Source organism: Camponotus floridanus, unplaced genomic scaffold, assembly GCF_003227725.1.
Source record: "Camponotus floridanus strain SB8 unplaced genomic scaffold, Cflo_v7.5 scaffold67, whole genome shotgun sequence".
In the NCBI taxonomy this organism is placed as follows: domain Eukaryota; kingdom Metazoa; phylum Arthropoda; class Insecta; order Hymenoptera; family Formicidae; genus Camponotus; species Camponotus floridanus.
Window position 1 is genome coordinate 953,565 of NW_020229835.1, and position 21,677 is coordinate 975,241.

Consider the following 21,677-nt stretch of genomic DNA (forward strand, 5'->3'; position numbering starts at 1 on the left):
GGGTAAAGAGAAGATACTCAAAAATAAATTAATATAAAAAGTTTAATAAAATTCAAATTAAACAATTATATACACATATAATTATTTATAGAACTATTATTAGAACTATTTATAGAACATTTATATATAGAACTATTTTTGTTTTATGCATATATAAACTTTTTGTCAAACAATTTTTAAAGATTTTAATTCTTTTTGGAATAACGCCAAGTATTTCCGTAGAAAAAAATAAATTACAACCAAAGGCAGTTAATAAGACGTCATGGCCAAAGTCCGAATCTTGGTGATCCGGATCATTTTTTCCACTCCAAGTGCAAGCTGGGGCAGAACGCCGCGAAAAGCAGTACCGTCTATGCCAGTCTAATGGTGGTAGCAAAGAAGGCACCATCGCGTAGCAAAAAAAAAAATATATATATATATATTAACATAGAATATATATGTTTATTTAATATTATACATAATATATAAAATAATATAATAAAATGATATATATGTATATATTATATAAAATATAAAATAATATAGTAAATTATTATATTTTCTTTTTTTATACGATGGTGCCGTCTTTGCTATCATCGATTTGCTATACGTTCGGCTAACATGCACATGGAGTGAGGAAAACGAGATACCAAGATCTGGTTGCTGAGTCATGGGAATACATGATCAGACTGATTATTCGAGGTCAGTTACTATTATGATCGCTAGTTAAAACAAGCTATCGCGCTTCTTATCGTTTGATTCCAACTGCATTATAAAATATCATAAAATATTATGTACAAAGAGTGGATTTATATACTAATTTTTATTCACCAATAATGGATATTGAAAAGCATACCTAATAACACAATTGAATGTAATAACAATCGCACGAATTGTCATAATTACATATTTAATAGAAGATATAGCAAATATTGAAGTGAATTCGATTACACGCTGCGTGTGGATGAATATGGCTGAAAATGTTACAAGATCTATAATTCTACAACTTCTTATTATCGTTTGTAATTTGATTGTGGATATCTTTTTATTGACTACTTTTCTCTTATAATATTAATGAAGAAGGAATAATAATACTAATTATATTCTTGTGTTCGCTATACAATCCAATGAATATCTATCATTTTGCATTGTCATTTGTCCTTCTAAAAAAAATATAAATTATTTACTTACTAGGAATTCCCTAATTTAATCTTAAAATAAATACTGTGATCGTGACCATAAAGAGAAATCTAAAAACATAATATTAGAAGATTCGTTAAACGATTCGTTAAAACTGAGTTTTAAGGAATTTATCGAAAATATATTATATATATATATATATATATATATATATATATATACATATATATATATAAATTAATATCAATTCGATTAACACATCAGAATTAGTAGAGTGAGAAAAATAACTAACTGAGGATTCCACGAAAACTGATTGAGTGCAAACGTTTACGAAACGGTTACGAAAAATGCAAATTATATTTGGAACAATTTTATATGTTTTATTGAAAGATTTAGTATTGACAAAAGCAACGATCACGCCGGAGGATTATGCCACTTCAAGCAACTTTCAGAAAAAAAGTATTTCCATATGTCCGAATTTAAATTTCACACAGGTAAGAGATATTTTTTGCTTGATTAAAAAACAATTGAATGTTATTGCAGTCAGTAGTGTAACTAAAAATGGTAATAAATTATATATTATCTATATAATAAGATAAGATAAAATAAAACAATTCAATATGAAAGAAAAAAGTATGTACGATGTTGTAAAAAGAAGATGGATAAAGTTTCGAAATTTTGTTTACAAATGGATGTTATATAGTATATTAATTTTAATTAAAACGGTATTTTAAAATTTGACTGTATTATTTTCTCTCTTTTTCTCTCTCTCTATATATATAATTATTATTTCTAATAATAATTATTAAAATTAATGAAGTTTTCTGTCTACTATCTGCTACATTAATATATACATACGATGGCACTTCAACAGATTTTTATGTTATTTTTCTTCAATTTTTAAAAGTTTTTAATTTTCCTAGATATATATAATAATATTTATTGATATATAGTAAGCTTTATACTAATGTAGATTTTATTTTATGAAATTAATTTAGAAAGTTAGCATCATTTCTTTGTGTTAAGGATAATTATATAACGGAACAGAGCTACTAAATATCGAGATGGAAACTCTGTCTAATAAAAAAATCATTCATCAAACATTCTTCTAGTTATTGTATCTATTAACGCTGATATTTCGGTCGATAATATATTCAATAATAATCACTCGAATTTATATTAATTTTCATTGTACATATATCCACTTATATACAGTTATATCCACATATTTTTGTCGAGGCATTATCAATTCATACTATCGGTTTATATTATTATAGGATTGGTTTGTGTTAAAAATATAACACACACACACACACACACACACACACACACATTCGAGAAAAAACTTGACGTGATAATATATAAAAGAATTTATATAATTCTATGATTAATATTTAATAACTATAAAGAAACATTATTTTTAACCTTTTTATTCTTGAAGTACAAATATATTAATGTTACGTATTTATTAATATTTAATGTTATTAAAACTTTAGTAATATCGGTAAATTTTTGAAAAGAATTTTGAGTTACGGTAAAATTGAGAAGAGTTAACTAACTTATGAGAAAAAATCAAATCCTTCGACAAAATTGTTTTAATAATTAAATAATAAAAGCAAAGTGCTACACTTTCGCTTATATTACTTGCTAAAAGCTGTTGTAAATACTCATTGATTCTCGTTAACCTGCTGATTGATTTTATTTTTGACATGAATTATGTTTGATATACAAGATGTCTTAAAAAAAATAAATAAAAAATAGATTTTACGATATGAATAAAATTACATCACATTCAATTTATATCATTTAGGAATAATATATATCAAACTAATATTATTAAGCAAACAAGAAACAAATGGCAATTTTTCGTTTAATTTTATAATTTATATAATTTAACATTAAACGTACCAGAAACAACCGCTTTAATGATATTCACCTAATTCTTTTCGTATGTTATACTTTATCAAGGATATTTCGTCCGAGAAAAGTGATCATCATATACTAAATTTCAAATATGACCGGAGTCATTCTGATACTGTGAGAAATGAGCGAGAAATCAATGAAATTAGACTTGCAAATATTTCTGTTATCCCAGAATATATCGGTAAGTTGCAAAAAATGCGTAAAACATTAATAACAAAATCTATGACGAAAAAGTGTAAATATAATTTAAATTCAAGAGAGATTGGAAATCAAATCTAAAAGCATCTTTCCATAATGAGAAGAATATAAATTCAAATTCCGTCCAAAAAAGAAATAGAAAAGCATAATATAAACATAACATTGTACATAAAAATGGTCATAATTTAAGAGATAAAGAGTAAAAAGATTCAAATCTGCGATGATAAAAATATCACAATTACAAAATTGGAACACGCGGTGCACAATCTAACATCTAACACGACATATTATTTTCGAGTACGTTAAAGTTAATTTTATTAATTTGCTACTCTGTTTTAAAACAGTCGCAAATATTATACTTCCGATTTCTTAAGCTATAGGAATTTTTTGAAAAGTATTTGTCATTTTAGGAAACGTTGTTTATTCGTTTTTACCATGAATTGACGATTACTTTTCTAAATCTTAAATGACAAAAATTCTTATATTATTTTTTTAAAAATCAACACTGTGCTAATTTCTATATTTTGTAGTTTATATTTATTTTTTTTCTTTCCTTTATTTTTACATTAAATCGTTTTTTTCTGATTTATTGAGATAATTTACTTAGTCATATACATGATGTTAAAAAAGTCTGGACACGGTCGAATATCTCGATAAGGAAGAGTTTTACTAGAAAATGTTTTAGACAAAAGTTTTATGGCTTCGAGGGGGACATAGGACGATGCCATTAGTTTGAGTTTGAAGAGTCACCTGAAGGTTACGTGAAGATTATCTCCAACTTTTTAAATGGGACATCCTATATACTTTTGCATATTCTTATAGCTTGCCTCAAGAGCTTTCCAAAATACTATAATAAAGTATTTTTTCACTGAGTACTTTTTGAGTTATGAGGCTTAAAATGATTTTTTAATTTTACATAAACCGTAAAATATCTTGTAAAATATCAAAATTCATCTTTCGATTATCTTACCTTAATACATTTATACACAAAATAATGAGAGGAATCGATTGGTGTAAAAAAAACATATAATTGTTTCGGAGAAAAAATATGTAATTTCTAATTAACAATTCCATATTTTTTCTTAAAAACAACTGTATGTTTTCTTTACAATTGACTCCAATTGATTCCTCTCATTATTTTGTACATAAAAGTATTAAGGTAAGATAATCGAAAAATGAATTTTACTAAATATTTTATGGTTTATGTAAAATTAAGAAATGATTTTAAGCCTTATAACTCAAAAAGTACTTAACGAAAAGATACTGAATTATAGTGTTTTGGAAAGCTCTCAAGATAAGCTAAAGAATATGCAAAAGTATATAGGGTTTCCTATTTAAAAAGTTGGAGATGATCTTCACGTGATCTTCAGGTGACTGTTAATGGTCAAAGTAATGGCACCGTCTTATATCCCCATCGAAGGCATATTTTTGTCTGAAACTTTCTAGTAAAACTTTTCCTTATCGAGATATTCGACCGTGTCCAGACTTTTTTAACACCGTATATATAATTATGTCAATGTGTACGATCATAATATCTTTAGAAAGCAGTTTGAGCAAACCAACATTTCTCCGAGGATTTGTACAATTCGACAGTCAATTTAAAGAAAAAGTAAATGACATTTTTGTGACATTGAGGTAAGGAATCTAAATTCTCTTTGTATTCTTTCATTTTTTTCTCTTTTTCTTAAATTCAACGACATAAATATATCAAAATTTTAATTCTGTTATAATTTTGTTAAATGTAAAATGACTAAAATTTTATGTTTTTAGATGGAACCAACCTGAATTTACCGATGAAATAATACAAGGATATACAGTGCAATGTTTTCTCATCGAGGACTTAAAAGAGATTCAAATTTGCGACGATAAAAATATCACAACTTCAAAATTGGAACACACGGTGCACAATCTAACATCTAACACAACATATTATTTTCGAGTACGTGCGCATACTAAAATTGTTGTTGGTCCTTACACGGATTTAATCAATGTGTCAACTACGCATGAAAATCCAATACCTAAATTATTACTCGCAACGCGTCTAGGTATGGAAATATTGGACGTGGATTTAAACGTTACTAATTTCGTAACATCAGAGTACGTATACTGATAAAAAATAGTTATAATTATTATAAATTATTTTTAATACTAACTATAAAATTAAAGTTATTATTATTATAACTATAAAAGTTATTATTATTATAACTATAAAATTAAAGTTATTATTATTATGCATAAGTTTATTATTATCAACATCATAGCAGTAATAACTATAAAATTAGAAATCTTATCTATAATTTTTTTACTATATATAATTTTAATTTTTTTACTATATATAATTATATTTGGCTCTTTTTTTCCAGAATAATAATAGAACGGGTCGCTTTTTCGATGCAAGACAATAGAATTTATTGGATATCCGGAAGAAACCTAATGAAATTGGAGATTAATGAAAATGATGTTACAAAGATGGCTAGCTTTGAAAATCATCTATATAATCTTTGCATTGACTGGGTAGCAAGAAATCTATATTTCAAATATCGAGACTCAGACAGTTACGCTCGTATTGTAAAGTTCGACATAACAATGTGGGAAAATGGCATAATTAAATATGATGAGATTTTTAAATCAATAAATGATAATGACCGTTTAAATGTATTACCGTCTATGGGGTACGTTTACTATCGTTTACCTAAAAAATAATTTTTCATTAAAGATTTATGCATATTTGTAATTCTTCTATAATTTTAAGTAATTTTATAATTAAGATTATAAGTAAAAAATATAATAAGTTATTATATAATTGGAAGAATTTCGAATTTTCAATACATATAAGATTCTGTTTTTGTTAAAATAATGTTTTATAATGAGTAAAATAATTACATATTTTTTAGAATTTTATATCACCCATCATACGATTCGAAGGATAAAGTATATGATATAATGAAAAGTCATTTTGATGGGGAAAACATTCAAATTGATCGGATAAATGCATCCTTTTGCCTATTTCATTATAGAGATCCTATCGGTATGATGACTGATTACATAAATGAGGAGCCGTTAGTTTACTGGTTTAATGATGAGTATATACGTGTGACAGACATTAACGTTTCTATGTGCAACACGATTTTAGACAAGAAAAACATAAGTGATGACATCCACTTCCAAACTATAACGATTGACAAAACAAACATTTACATTTTAGCAAGTATATACGAATATTCGTCTGAATTTACTCTTTACGTTTTGGAAAAGAAATATGCAAGTCTCGAGAGCGTAAATGCAGCTGAACATATTGCAAAGATAATAATAAATTCAGATAAGAAAAATGAATTTTATAGTATTTACGCTTTTGATAAATCTTTACAACCATATCCTCCAATGAGATGTCTGACACCTGACGAAAAAGTTTACAATTTTGAGAATGTGAATGCAACAGCAAACAGCATCATTGTAAATCTTCCGGAGCCGGTTGTAAAGAGTGGATGCAAAAAATATAATTTACCAACTACTATATATACTATCTTCATAAGCTGTTTAGACAACAATCTCAACAAGTCTGAGAAATTCAATGTCATGACGGCCGACCGATATTACGAGATTCAGAACTTGACACCATTTACAGAGTACAAGTTGAAGTTTACTTTAAGCAATTTTTACTTCGATCAATTATCAATAAATCCATTCGATTCGAATGTGATACCAATAAAAACTAATTCGGGCAAGCTTAATGCACCAGAAAACATAAGTGTTCTAGCTTTGACGCCTACTATATCAGCAGTTCAATGGATACCACCTAAGAAAGTGTACTGTGCGGTCGTGACTTATGAAGTGCAAGTTACATTAGTGAACGGCACGCAACACGAGAACAAACAACTTATCAATGCGCCGAAACGTATGGCAGACGGCAGATTTTTCACAAAGATTAACTTGCCGCGACCGGTACAAGATTATTTGATATACGTGCGTGTGTATCCAAATAATTTCAGCGATTTCTACAACGAGAGTTTAAGCAAGATCGTTCATTTATACTCAGAACCCAACAATATTACTTTGAGCAACGTCAGCATAAATAGCATGAACATTTCATGGATCTCAAACATTAATCTGACGATCTTTTTTACACTACAGTACAAAGATATTGAAGCAGAAGAGTGGCAAGCAATGAATTCTATTAAAATAAATTATAACAATGAAGTACTATACCATGTCAAAAATTTACAATCGGCAACTTTATACAAGTTTCGCTTGCTATTGAGATACATCGAATATGAGGAAACCTTTATATGGTCGGCTAATGAAAGATTTATTTTTTCAACGCTTGGTAAGCAAACGAAGATACAGTAAGATTGCATGGATATATTGAAGAATAATTTTATTGAAACATTGCAATATTGCAAATCGATTGCGTAACTCTATTATTATGTTTTAAGATTGTGATGAAGTTAGGATGTCCGCTTTTTGCAATGAAATATTGTAGCAATATTACAGTGTAATATATTGAAAAGAATGCAATGTTATTGCAACCATTTAATAATATTATGTATAAAATATTTTAGTCAATGGATGAATATCTTGGAAACATTTAATTAAATGAAAAAGCTTGATATAAACAGAAGGTTGCAATATCTAAGATAATCACATCTAGGATAATATATTGCAAAATTATATTTAAACATAATCATATAAATGCATAAAATGTTATATTTTTATGCAAAATTATTTTAAACTCTTACTAACGAAACACATTTTTTATTTTCAATGTTCTATACACTCTTATAATGGATATTTTATACACACATACGTACATATACGTATTGGTTATGGAATTAATTATACATTACTAATTATATTTTTATTTAAAAATTTAAAAAATCCGTTATAATTATATATATTTGCATGTGAAAAATACATAAAAATGCATAGAAAAATATAATGACATATATAATAGTATTTATATACTTAATATAATAAAAAAATATATTATCTTTGAAGATTAATATCGTATTCGTACATAAAGTGAAAATATATTATAAAATATATTAAAACATTAATATAACATGTTAGCTACATTTTAATAAAAAGCAGCAATGCTTATTTTTAGCTTGGAATTATATTTACTCGACTGATATTATTTCTGTGTTATTATTTCATTTGACTTCTGCAAAAAAGTAAAATTTATCGCATATATACAAATATAAAAAATATATTATTACATAATATATTATTAAAATATATTATTACAAATATATTATTATTTTTATAAATAAATTAAAAAGAGTTAAAGTTAGAGTTAGAGTTAAAACGTTTCTAAAATATAAGTATCATATTGCTAATGTTTAATTCATACTTTGTTAATTTATATTTCTACATGTTTCCATAATGTTGCATTGCAATTTGTAATATTGCAATATTGTTGCAAAATAGTGGTAACATTCTATGCTGCATAGATGTTATAATATTATGTGTTAATTTTTTCAAATATGAATAGGCCTAAAATTAAAAAAAATTAAATTTTTGTAATAAAGTTATAAGTAAAAATCAATTTGTAAAAACATACATATACGAAGATATTAAAATTATATTTTTGCTTAATATAGATATTCCGAGCACACCAGCAATAATAGCGAAAGAATTTTACTTACTACTGTTGTTAAGTTTTATCGTAATAGTTACTATAATCTGCATCTACTACTTTTATCGTTGTAAGTATATTTGATGTAGGTATTGACTTGAATTGTAGATTATACATATATATATATATATATATATATATATATATATATATATCTGATATCAGATCTAAAAAATTAGAAAAATAGTAATTTAGTGTATAAAATAGTAATTTACTTATATAAAACTAAACGAATAAATTTACTAAAAAACAGTAGATTTTATAATACATATTATTACATAATTAAGTCGAAATTTTATAACAGTGTATCGTCAACGCAGAAGTAATAACGACCAATTTTTAACATTGACCGATGTAGAATTGGAGATTCTACGTGAAGAACCTTACGGAAACACTCAATTCAATATAATTTACAATCCTATGTTACATTGTAATCTGAATGAATGTGCGATACAAAAAATTGCACGTAAACAAATTACACTTACAAAACGTATTGGTAGCGGCGCATTCGGAATGGTAAAAATTAATTTTTTCAAGCAATGTTTCAAATTAATTTCTGGATCAACAAAACAGATATATATTTTCTAATAAAGATATAAATTACATTTACATGAATTTTTATAATAGATTATAAATAATATAAAATTTAGATGAGATAACAAACATGCACTTTATTATATATTTTTCATTGAATTATTTAATATAAAGTAAAATGTAATATTACTTGACATTTAACTATACACTTTCTAATGAAGTACGCATGTAAATTTGTGTGAAATATTTTGCAGGTGTATCAAGGAAAGGTGAAGAACTTAGAAGGTTCGGGAACAGAGACATCCGTTGCAATAAAAACGGTTAAAAAAGATGCTTCTTTCGATGAGAAAAAGAAATTGTTAAAGGAAGCCGAGCTTATGAAATATTTTCAACACAAACATATATTAAGATTGTTGGCCGTTTGTTTAGATGGGGATTCTCCGTTACTAGTGTTGGAATTGATGGAAACTGGTGATCTTTTAAAATATTTGAGAGACTGTCGAAATTTGGAACCGTCAGATTCGCTTGCTCTGCGTTTGCAAGATTTGCTTGCCATGTGCGAAGATGTTGCGCGAGGTTGTTGTTACTTGGAAGAGTTGCGTTGCGTACATATAGATCTAGCGTGTCGTAATTGTTTAGTATCTTCGAGAAATCGCGAGGATCGTGTCATCAAAATTGGAGATTTTGGACTAGCTAGAGATATCTACAAGAATGATTATTATCGTGTGGTAAATACAATTATTAATAAAAGATAATGATTAAAAATTGAATTCTTTTGAAAATGCTTTCCATTTTTTTATCATAATAGTATCGTGCATTGTTTCTTTAAGTAATATAGAATATAAATAGTTTTTATTTATATATAGCAAGAGATGAATGAACGTTTTTTATTTGTACATATTCTAAAAATGAACAACTTGAACCAGAAAATTAAATTTTTGTTAAAATCATGTTTTAGAAAGGACAAGGTTTGCTTCCTATTCGCTGGATGGCACCCGAATCTTGGATGCTCAGAATATTTACTTCTCAAAGCGATGTTTGGTCATTTGGGGTATTAATGTGGGAAATTACATCGTTGGGTGAGCAACCTTATGTTACCAAAACTCATGAAGAAGTGATAAGTTATGTACGTAATGGAGGCAGGTTGCCGATGACTCTTAACTGTCCGTCACCATTGTACCAATTGATGCTACGTTGCTGGAGTGCAGCGGATGCTAGACCAAATTTCAAATTTTGTCTGGAAAGTATTATAGCATTAAGAAAGAACATGGAAGATGCCCTACTGAGTCCGGTCGATACGATTTAGCCGATAGAATTAAATTAATGTTTATCTTGTTTTTCAAACGATTCAATAAATCTTAATGTAAAAAAAATGTTTCTATAATCTTTCTAAATTGATTCTGTTATTTTTGGGTTTAATTTTAATAATAGATATATCAATGAAAATATAAGAAATTTTGTAATCTTATTTTCCATAAAATTTTGATTATTATTAAAAAATACCACATCCGTTTTCATAATTGTATAAAATCAAATAATACAATCTAATATATCTAATACATCTAATTTGTATTTTTGAGTAATCGAAGCGAAATCTAATAGTTGCAATTATATTTGTGTGCGGAATTTAATTACTTTTCGAGTTATGAGACGTGAAAGAATTTCTTAATTTTATATAAACTAGAATATATTCTTTTTCTGATCTTACCTCAATATTTGTATGCACAAAACAATGAAAGGAATCCATTGGTAGAATAGAAACATATTTAAGAAAAAAAAATGTAATTTGCAATAAGCAGCTACAGATATTTTATTCGAGATATAAACATTTTGGATACTCCATAATTTCATATCTTACTTCTATCTACAGACCGTTTATGCTGATTTGCGGAACACTTTTTTAAAGATTATTCTAATTTTTTATATCGCAGAATATATTAAATGGTAAAAAAATTAAAGGTAATTATGCATAAAAAGGGTTCACCTTCGCACAAATGTGTTATTGACGTATGTTGTATTGTGAAGATGTTATGCCTGATTAACATTCTGAAGGTTTAGCCTGCGGTCGTTCTTTATTCAAAAATTATTAACAAATAAATGTGAGAAATATTGACATAAAGATTCTACTTTATTTGTTTACCGATTTGCTTTATTTTTAAATATGTTATAGGAGAGATCTTCCCGAGTAATTTCGTATATACAAGGTGTTCTAATAAGGTATGCTAAAAATTTAAGGAGCACCTATTCCGCACCTATGTCCATATAACATTTTTTCATCTTTCAGGTGTGATGAATATCTCCTTAAATTTTTGACATATTTTATTAGAACACCCTGTATAAATAAGGGTCGGACTCAAATAGCTTTAGAGATATAGGTTGAAAAAATATAAAAATAATAAATATAAAAATAAGGTATACCTCCCTAATGCATAGAGTGATTGATATTTTCCAATTAATTATTATACCTTGAGCTTTAAAGCATATTTTTATGGAAAAAATTTATTTCTCCCATTTATTTTAATAGATAAAGTTTATATTATTTATTTTATTAAATTGTTCTTACAAAATTTATATCACGGAGATTTTCGAATTGTGTACAAGATTTAGAATCAGTAGGATTACGATATTTGCATGCGATGTAAACAAACCGCAGGCGCGCGCGAGACGAATTTATTCATGGGATGAAAAATGAAGATGATAAGAAAAATACATATCTATTGCGCGAATAAATAAAATTCTTCCTAATTATGATGCGAATATAAACTGATTATGTTCGTTGTATATCAAATAAATGTTAAGGACTGAAGTACTTGAACATTTTATTGGAATCTTTATCATCGAATAAGATAAAATGATCTACAGTGTGGCACATAAAAAAAAGAATAATTCAAATCTAGCTAGTAGAATAATAAATACCGAAAACAAGAAGCAAAATTCTCCATTTCTCACCAACTGCACACCATCTATCTTATCACTATAGGATTATTTATGTTTTGTAGAACAACTTTGATATAACAAAATATAATTAAAATTTATATATATATAATATAAAATATGCACATGTTGTAAATAGTTGATAAAGAGCATATAATGAGTAATTCTATTGGGATGATTAAATTCCACATTTATAAAGCAAAGTTGTTTGCGGATCTTTGTATTTTCTTGATGTTTTGTATATGTACATTTCCATTTCTTGTTCGGCAAGATTAAAGAGATAAAAATACATTTATGTAAATATTATTGGCTTCTAAATCTTAATAAATTTTTGCTGGAGAAGTCATCTCATAAATATAGATAATTATAGTAGTTTTTTAATTAAGCATAATTTCCATATGTATTCCTCACTCAAGCCTTGAAATGTCTACGCTTGTTTTTTTATTATAGAAATAAAGTAAAATATGTATGTACAGGGTGTTTCTTAAGTGCGAGAAATTTTAGGAGATGATTCTTTGTCGAAAATTGAAGGTGATTTTTCATATAATCATATACTCCTACATCTTTTCCTGTGGAGTTACACTCCTCCAAAAATGGAGGTGAAAATTAGATTTTTATTTTTTTTTCAAATTTGGAACAAGTTAAAAAAATGAAATTAGGTGGATGTTTTTTACCAGTAAAAAGATTATTTATTAATATTTTTTCAGCTTCCAGTATTGTTATAAGATGATAAAACTAGAAACTCTTATTCAATTTTTTATTAGAACTTTTTAAAGGCCGGAATATAATCATCTAAAAATATGCATTAAAAAGTTTGATTTATTTAGAAACTTTTTTATTTTTTTTATTTTTTTTCATAAAATCAGTAGTTTTCAAGAAAAAAAATAAAGTATGTTATCGTGCACAACACGATGTTAAATAACATAGGTTTTGAATTACGAGAAATTTTATTTTAAATTTTAAAATAAAAATAAAATTAGAATAAATGTTGGGAAAAATGGAACAAAAACAAAATTATAATAAAAACCTAAAAACCTAAAAAAATTTAATTTTTACCCCCATTTTTGGAGGAGTGTAACTCGACAGGGTAGGGATAGGAGTATATGTTTATATGAAAAATCTCCCTTAATTTTTGACAAAGAATCATCTCCTAAAATTTTTCACACTTATTATGAAACATCCTGTATATATGGAGGAGAGGGACAATATATAAGAGCTGAAGAGATATTTTTTACAATTAGTCTGACTGTCGCCTTCGCTTCCTGATGTCTTTCTAAGTAAGAAAAGAAAAATGATGAAGAAACGTTTCACAATCTTGTTGCTCGTATGCGTGTTCGCTTATACCGTCCTGGGTAAGTTTGCGATAATTTGATGATAGAAAGATATAATGCAGAAGAGATATTGATCTCCGGATGTGACGAAATTCTAATTTATGAGTTAATTTATAATTCTAATTTCTAATTTCTAATTAATATGTTATACGAGTGGATGACACCTTTCTACTATAGGATTTTATTCCCATAGATAAATATACCAGTAAGGATTTTATTCCCATAGGTAAATATATAATACCAGGATTTTATTTACATAGGTAACTGTCTGTTTGAGAACGAGACTCTAAGTGTGGGTGAACACATTCGTCGATGTTTACGCATTACTTGTTACCCGCAAGGTTCAATATCATTACTTGCGTAAGTCCAGATTTTATCTATCAAAGTAATCCTTCTTAAAATATCTTCTCATTACATTAAAACTTTGTGATATCCTGAAAGAAAAAATCACGTTGCTTTTAATTGACGTTTTTGAGCATTTATTTTTCTATTCAAGAAAACCGGTTCTTATATAACGAACTTTTAATAACCGGTTATCCCGACCCTTCACTTTGCAATTGATTGCAAAAATAGATTTCTACGAAATGTGCAACAACGATAATTGATACATGATTGATCATCTAATTTAAAAACAATTAAAAAATAATAATCGAAAAGAATCTACTTGAGATTACGACGCAGAGAAAGTATATGATTTCTAGAGCACGATTTATTTGTCAATAAATTAAAGAGACTATAGTTTATTTTTTAGTTATACTGTAACAAGATGATACTCCATAAAATAAGGAAGATATCTTATATATTATTTAACATTTGCAAATTTTACATCTTTTTCTTCTAATAAATATAATAACACTAATGATATCTCTATTTAATAAATAAAGTTTTCTCTACAAAATTATTTATCTATTTTCAATTTTACTTTATCTGTTTTCTAATTTCGTTGAATTTCGACAATTTCAATTATTATTATTTCTATTATTTCTATTATTATTATTATTATTATTATTATTATTATTATTATTATTATTATTATCATAATTATTATTCTAATACTTATATTAGAATATTTATATTATTCTAATATTTATATTATTATTATTATTATTATTATTATTTCTAATATTATTATTATTGTTTCTTTTCAGGTGTCCTTTATACCAATGTCCGGAAGGGAAGCAAATCGGTTATCGCGACGTGGATCCCAGCAAGCCTTTCCCAGAGTGCTGCGAAGGACCGATTTGTAAAGAGGAAGGATCCTAAGAAAATTTTTATACATGATAAGATCTTCTCTTATATCAAATATTTTCCTAAAATAAAAATATCGTTCTCGTAAACTTAAAAAGATACAAGATCGCTTCTTTTCTGTTATTAAAATTTCGAATTCCGCAAAGATAAATAAAAAACATTAGCATTAACTCAATTAAATCATTGTCCGAAGTCTCGTTTGCTCGTGAAATTTCGCGAAATTGACGAGAAATAACAACGTTCTTCAAAAATACAAAGTAAAAATACAAAATAAAATAAAATTGTTATCTCGAAAAAAAAGATATTTACTTATAAATAGAAAAATTCTGGTTTTTAATCAACTCAAGAAAACCGGTTCTGGTAAAATGTAAAATATAAAATGTGTAAGTTTGTGTTGAAATTAATTATTATTAATTTTCGATAATTTATAAAATAATATATATAGTAATATATGTAGTATAGTAATAATTAATTTCCAGAGAATTGATTTTTACAAAAAGAATATGCTAGTAGAATATACTAGTTAATAATAATAATTTAATCAGTAATTAATTATTAATTAATAATAATAATTATTCATAATTGGAATATATACATAAAATAGATTATAATATCTTTTAAAATCTATCTTGTGATTTTCTCAATTATGCAGAATGCTGAATACAATTGATCATCCTCGCGCTAGCATAGATTTTATGACTTCTTCATTGAGGAATAATTATTTTGATCTGGTAATTAAAGACATTCTTTTTAAGAATAATTCAAGATGCTAATAAATGTACGTATTGTAATATGTATAGTACGACAACGATTGTGATACGTTAAAACCGAGTTTGAAAGAATTTATCGGAAATATATATATATATATATATATATATATATATATATATATATATATATATACAGGGTGTCTCAGATCATCCGTACATTTCTTTTAAAATAAAAATAAATGGCTTTTATCAAAAATCACCAACAATTTTTAAGTAAATCGCTCCATCAAATGGTAATATTTTTAACTTTTGATTCCGACCGGAAATATATAATACGCCATCCAGATCAGAAGTTGAATTTTTTTAGGGGAACATGATACTATTTATTACAGATTCGAATTGTACGTGAAAAAATAAGAAACTTTTGTATCAAACGTCTTTTCTAAAGGTGCCTCTGTCAATTTTAAAATTGACCTTAAAAGTAACTGTGATGAAATATCAATTTGTCAATCGGCATTGCAAAGGATGAATATCTGGTTGTCAAGGCTTGTTAATAGGAGAAGAATAGCTGAGTCGAGAGACAGCTGTCAAGCTATCCGGACGCGTTTTCATATACGAGCCATTATAGTGGTATTAATCCGTTGTGTTATTAATCTGTTGTTCGTGTGTGTTCTGTGTTCGCATTAAAGTTCCTGTGTTTCCTAAGAGTATTTATTTATTTAACGCGATATGCGACAGTCTTTCTTTTTGGTGCGCGTTTTCGATATATCTCGAAGTTCTATTTAAAAATATATTTATATATATGAATTAATATCAATTCGATTAACACATCAGAATTAGTAGAGTGAGAAAAACAACTAACTGAGGATTCCACGAAAACTGATTGAGTGCAAACGTTTACGAAAAATGCAAATTATGTTTGGAACAATTTTATGTGTTTTATTGAAAGGTTTAGTACTGACAAAGACAACTATCACGCCAAAGGATTATACCATTTCAAAACATCCTCCAGGAAGAAAGTGTTTCCATGTGTCCGGATTTAAATTTCACGCAGGTAACAGATGTTTTTCGCTTGATTAAAAAACAATTGAATGTTATTGCAGTAGTGTAACTAAAAATGAATGGTAATAAATTACATATTTTATCTATATTCCTGTCCAGAAGTTTAATTATATGCACATATTCTTATCGAGGCATTATTGGTTTATACTATCGGTTTATATTTATTATTTCTTGGATTTGTTTGTTAAAATATAACGAAAATCGAGAAAAAACTTGACAAGGTTATAAATAAAAGAATTTATATAATTTCTATGATTAATATTTAATAACTGTAAACAAACACTATTTTTAACCTTTTTATTCTTGAAATACAAACATTAATAAAACTTTAATAACGGCAAATTCTTCAAAAGAAATTTGAGTTACGATAAAATTGAAGAGTTAACTAACTTATCATGGGAAAGAAGACAAATTGTTAGACAAAATTGTTTTAACAATTCCAAAGAGCTACACTTTCGCTTGTACTACTTGCTAAAAGTTGTTATAAATTCTCATTGATTCTCGTTAATCTATTGATTTTATTTTTGACATGAGTTATGTTTGATATACAAGATGTCTTTAAAAAAATAAATAGAAAATAGATTTTACGATATGAATAAAACTACATCACATTCAATTTATATCATTTAGGAATGATATATATATCAAACCAGTATTATTAAGCAAACAAAGAACAAATGGAAATATTTCGTTTAATTTTATAATTTATATAATTTATTATTAAAACAAACAACCACTTCAACGATATTCACTTAATTCTTCTTGTATGTTATATTTTATGAAGGATATCTCAATGTCCGAGAAAAGTGATCATCATATACTAAATTTCAAATCTGACCAGATTCATGCTGATAATATTGTGAGAAATGACCGAGAAGTCGATGAAGTTACACTTGCAAATACTTCTATCATCCCAAAATCTATCGGTAAGTTTCAAAAAAATGCATAAAACATTAATAACAAAACCTATGACGAAAAAGTGTAAATATAATTTAAAAAATTAAAAGGAAAATGCCATAAGAGCCAACGCGCAGTAGTTAGAGCGCAGAGAAGCAACAACACTTCTTTCTCTTTTCAATATTAGTTTATTAAAAAACAATTATAATAACAAAAAGAGAACGTTTTGGATCACCTTTTGATCCGTTTCCTGCACGATGTGAACAATATATATTACAGATAGTGATGCGTTATATGTATTAAACGAATTTATTCTCGACGCGTAAGTGACGCTAAATTGCATTTCAAGGTCGAGTAAGCGCTCTGCTTCCAACAGTCAATTAAATATATTATAGTTATGCTGTGCGACGTCACAGCAGGTCATTGACTGTTGAAAAGCAGAGCGTTTACTAGATTTCCGCGGGATGTAATTGGCGTCACCTACCTGTCGAGAATAAATTCGTTTAATGTAACGCATCACTATCTGTATCATATTATATATTGTTAATATCGCGTTGAAGAAAGATCAAAAAATAATCCTAAATGTTCGCTTTTTGTTATTATAACGTGTTTTTTAATAAACTAATATTGAAAAAAAAAAAAAGTATTGTTGCTTCTCTGCGCTCCAACTACCGTGCGTTCGCTCTTATGCCATTTTCTTTTTAATTTTTTGATTGCTTGAGCCAAATCTCTAATTATTAAATATAATTTAAATTGAAGAGATAGTGGAAATCAAATCTAAAAATATCTTCCAGTAATGAGAAGAATATAAATTCTAATTCCGTCCAAAAGAGAAATAGAAAAGCATAATATAAACATAACATTGTACATAAAAATTGTCATAATTTAAGGTAAAGTCAATTTTATTAATTTGCCCCTCTGTTTCAAAACAGTTGCAAATATTGTACTTCTAATTTCTTAAGATATAAGAATTTTTCGAAAAGTACTTGTCACTTTATTAGAAGTTATTTATTCGTTTCTGCCATGAATTAACGATTACTTTTCTAAATTTTAAATGACACAAAAAATTTTTATATTATCTTTTTAAAGGTCAATATTGTACTAATTTCCATATTTGGAAATTTATATTTATTTTTTCTCTTTATTTTCTTTCTTTATTTTTATATTAAATTGTTTTTTCCAATTTACTGAAATAATCCACTTAATCTTATATATAATTATGTTAATATGTACGATCTTAAAATCTCTAGAAAGCAGTTTGAGCAAGCCAACATCTCTCAGAGCATTTGTACAATTTGACAGTCAATTTACAGAAAAAGTAAACGACATTTTTGTGACATTGAGGTAAAATTCTTAGTTTGTATTCTTTCATTTTTTTTCTCTTTTTCTTAAATTCAACAACATAAATATATCAAAATGTTAATTCTGTTATAACTTTGTTAAATATAAAATGGTTAAAATTTTATTATTTTACAGATGGAACCAATCTGGATTTACAGATGAAATAATACAAGAGTACCAAGTGCAGTGTTCTTTCTTCGAGGACTTTAGAGAAACCTGCGATGATAAAAATATCACAACTACAAAATTGGAGCACACGGTGCACAATCTAACATCTAACACGACATATTATTTTCGAGTACGTGCGCATACTAAAATTGTTGCTGGTCCTTACACGGATTTAATCAATGTGTCGACTACACATGAAAATCCAATACCTAAATTATTAGTCACATCGAATAAAGGTATCCACATTTTGGACGTGGATTTAAATTACATTACTGATTGGTTCTTGGATTTAAACATTACAATTATTGATTTCTTAATGTTTGGGTATGTATACTAATAAAAAAATAGTTATAATTATCATAAATTATTTTTAATACTAACTATAAAGTTAAAGTTATTATTATTATGCACAGGTTTATTATTATCAATATCAGTAGTAATAACTATAAAATTAGAAGTCTCAACTATAATTTTTTGCTTTACAATTATAGTTCCTTTTTCTCAGATTAGTAATAGAATATAACTCTTTAATTTCAGATCAGTAAAACATGCTGCTTATTCGATACAGGAACATAGAATTTATTGGCTATCACGAAATGACTTAATGACATCGAAAATTAATGAAAATAATATCACAAAAATAACTAGCCTTGATTTTCGTCCACGTAAACTTTGCATTGACTGAGTAGCAAGAAATCTATATATATATCCTCTGAAAAGGAATATTATTCTTTATCTTATATTGTAAAGTTCGACTTAACAATGTGGGAAAATGGCATAATTAAATTTGATAAGATTTTAGAATCAAGAAATGAAATTTGTCATTTAAGTGTATCACCGTCTATGAGGTACGTTTACTAAAGTTCATCTGAAAAAATAATTTTCCATTAAAGATTTATGCAAATTTGTAATTTTTCTATAATTTTACATGGTTTTATAATTAAGATCATAAGTAAAAAAAATAATAAATTATTATATAATTATAAGAATTTCGAATTTTCATTACATCTAAGTTTCTGTTTTTGTTAAAATAATGTTTTATAATGAGTAAAATAATTACATATTTTTTAGAATTTTATATTACATTTCATGCAATTTCACGAAAGAATATGGTATAATGAAATATAATTTCGATGGAAAAATCGAGGAAATTGGTCGAATAAATGCATCCTTTTGCCATTACAAAATTTCTTTTCATATGATAATTGATGATATGAATAGTGAGGAGCCATTAATTTACTCGTTAAGTTCTCTACACATATTTGTGACAGACATTAACGGTTCTATGTGCAATACGATTTTAAACAAGAAAAATATAGGTATAACATCTCCTTCGATTCTATGGCGATTGACAAAACAAACATTTATATTTTAGCATCTGAACAGTATATTAATCATATCTACAAATTTAAAAAAAAATATGTAGATCTCGAAAACGTAAATGCAGCCGAATATGTTGAAAAGGTAATAATAAGGTCACATGAAACATTTAATAATATTTACGCTTTTGACAAATCTTTACAACCATATCCTCCAATGAGATGTCTGACACCTGACGAAAAAGTTTATAATTTTGAAAATGTGAATGCAACGGCAAACAGCATCGTTGTGAATCTTCCGGAGGCGGTTGTAAAAAGTGGATGCAAAAAATATAATTTACCAACTACTATGTATACTATCTCTGTAAGCCATTGTTTAGACAACGATGTCAACAAGTCTCAGAAATTCAATGTGCAGACGGTCGAACGATATTACGTGATTCAGAACTTGACACCATTTACAGAGTACCAATTGAAGTTTACTTTAAGCAATTTTTACTTTGATCAATTATCAATAAATCCATTCGATTCGAATGTGATACCAATAAAAACTAAGTCGGGCAAGCTTAATGAACCAACAGACGTAAGTGTTCTTGCTTTGACGCCTACTATAGCAGTAGTTCATTGGATGCCACCCAAGGAATTGAACTGCGTGGCCGTGACCTACAAGGTGCATTGGAAGTCAGTTACATTAGTGAACGACACGCAACAAAAGGGCAAACAATTTATCAATGTGCCAAAACGTACGGCAGACGGCAGATTTTTCACAAAGATTAACTTGTCGCTACCGGTACAAGATTATTTGATATACGTGCGTGTATTTCCAAATAATTTCAGCGATTTCTACAACAAGAGTTTAAGAAAGACCGTTCACAAATATTCAGAACCAAACAATATTAAATAACATGATAAGAAAACTAGCGTCTACGAGCCACAGCGGATGGTAAATGCCTGAAAAATTCTTTTTAATTGTACGCGAAATTTTAAACGAAAACACGGCATATGCATATATTTTACTTGGTGCATTTAACCAAGATATAGATTCTCATTTTTGAGAAATTCTATAAAACCCTCTTTACCCCCCTGAAGAGACGAGAAAAATATCGGGGCGAAGTCGCTGAATCGGGAATCGAACCCGAGTCTTTCGTTTGCCGGGCGACTGCTCTTACCACTGAGCTATTCAGCCCCACACCGATACTACCCTCGTCTATTTGTTTATAACTATGGAAAATGAAACGCGATTATTTCAGCTAGCGCG

At 27.1% G+C, this 21,677-nt stretch overlaps 3 protein-coding genes across 3 annotated transcripts; all 3 read left to right on the plus strand.

Annotated features, from left to right (window-relative positions):
- The first annotated feature begins 690 nt into the window (after window positions 1-690).
- Window positions 691-10,785, plus strand: LOC105249880 (proto-oncogene tyrosine-protein kinase ROS-like). The gene is made up of 11 exons (XM_025413514.1): window positions 691-1,001; window positions 1,510-1,613; window positions 3,088-3,223; window positions 4,782-4,875; window positions 5,011-5,337; window positions 5,604-5,912; window positions 6,135-7,564; window positions 8,841-8,945; window positions 9,180-9,391; window positions 9,664-10,137; window positions 10,368-10,785. Exons 1-11 carry the CDS (start codon window positions 944-946, stop codon window positions 10,713-10,715), a joined length of 3,597 nt encoding a protein of 1,198 aa, XP_025269299.1. The 5' UTR covers window positions 691-943; the 3' UTR covers window positions 10,716-10,785.
- Window positions 10,786-13,564: 2,779 nt separating this feature from the next.
- On the plus strand, window positions 13,565-15,178 carry LOC105249879. Its single transcript, XM_011255646.3, has 3 exons — window positions 13,565-13,695; window positions 13,935-14,034; window positions 14,823-15,178. Exons 1-3 carry the CDS (start codon window positions 13,635-13,637, stop codon window positions 14,935-14,937), a joined length of 276 nt encoding a protein of 91 aa, XP_011253948.1. The 5' UTR covers window positions 13,565-13,634; the 3' UTR covers window positions 14,938-15,178.
- Window positions 15,179-16,012: 834 nt separating this feature from the next.
- LOC105253994 (proto-oncogene tyrosine-protein kinase ROS-like) lies at window positions 16,013-21,346 on the plus strand. The gene is made up of 6 exons (XM_025413518.1): window positions 16,013-16,686; window positions 17,479-17,620; window positions 18,842-18,935; window positions 19,068-19,424; window positions 19,638-19,948; window positions 20,172-21,346. Exons 1-5 carry the CDS (start codon window positions 16,660-16,662, stop codon window positions 19,783-19,785), a joined length of 768 nt encoding a protein of 255 aa, XP_025269303.1. The 5' UTR covers window positions 16,013-16,659; the 3' UTR covers window positions 19,786-19,948; window positions 20,172-21,346.
- Window positions 21,347-21,677: the final 331 nt, after the last annotated feature.